Consider the following 887-nt stretch of genomic DNA (forward strand, 5'->3'; position numbering starts at 1 on the left):
TTTTACATTGACATTTTTAACGGAATTTTAATGTATTTTTGTATATGCTGTTAGCCGCCCTGAGCCTGCCGAATGACGGAGAGGGTGGGATATAAATGTAAATATAAATAAATAAATAAATAAAATAAAATAAAAGTTTGCAGTGCTAGGCTTTTAGGATGCATATGCATTGTGGTAGTTTTTTAAAAAAATCTCAATGAATTGATTCAACATATTACTGCAATTTTGTTTTGTTACAGCATATAATGTCTGAACCGGAAGAAATTACAACCATGTCAGGACAAATAAAATAAAAGTTTGCAGTGCTAGGCTTTTAGGATGCATATGCATTGTGGTAGTTTTTTAAAAAAATCTCAATGAATTGATTCAACATATTACTGCAATTTTGTTTTGTTACAGCATATAATGTCTGAACCGGAAGAAATTACAACCATGTCAGGACAGAAACTTCAGCTAAAGATGTCAGTAGATTACATTTCTTTCTCGGCTCATACAGATTACCAACAAACCAGTGAATTTATTCGAGCACTGAAACCTCCCCATGTGGTTAGTATCTGTGTTGGCTACTTTCAGGGAGTGCAGTATTTGTCAGGTTCTGTAACTGGCCAGGGGTAGACAATAATTAATGGTTTGAAGCAAGGCTCCTCTCTGGAATAATTTATAGTTTAACAAGCTTGCTGACATGTTTTTATGATGTGATTTTTATCAAGAATACTGCTGCAGTTAATATTATGCGAAATTTATAAATAAGAGAATTATCACAAAACGGGCTTAGAGTCACTGTTGCTCAAAAGCATTGTTTTCAATTGCTGATGGGAGAAAATCTCTCTGATATTGTTTGGAAATGAGATTCATTCCGGTGTTACCCAAAGTGGTTGTGAGGGTTT

The 887-nt window shown here is 34.0% G+C and overlaps 1 protein-coding gene across 1 annotated transcript in view; it reads left to right on the forward strand.

Annotated features, from left to right (window-relative positions):
* Positions 1–597, forward strand: part of CPSF3 (cleavage and polyadenylation specific factor 3) — a gene marked incomplete at its 3' end in the record, with an annotated part of 21,193 nt that extends 20,596 nt beyond the window's left edge. Inside the window, exon 10 of the mRNA XM_015412135.1 lies at positions 400–597. Coding sequence (XP_015267621.1) covers positions 400–597 — 198 coding nt within the window. The remainder of the gene's footprint in view (positions 1–399) is intronic.
* Between the last annotated feature and the right edge of the window lie 290 nt (positions 598–887).

Source organism: Gekko japonicus, unplaced genomic scaffold, assembly GCF_001447785.1.
Source record: "Gekko japonicus isolate JY-2015 unplaced genomic scaffold, Gekko_japonicus_V1.1 scaffold2123, whole genome shotgun sequence".
In the NCBI taxonomy this organism is placed as follows: Eukaryota; Metazoa; Chordata; class Lepidosauria; order Squamata; family Gekkonidae; genus Gekko; species Gekko japonicus.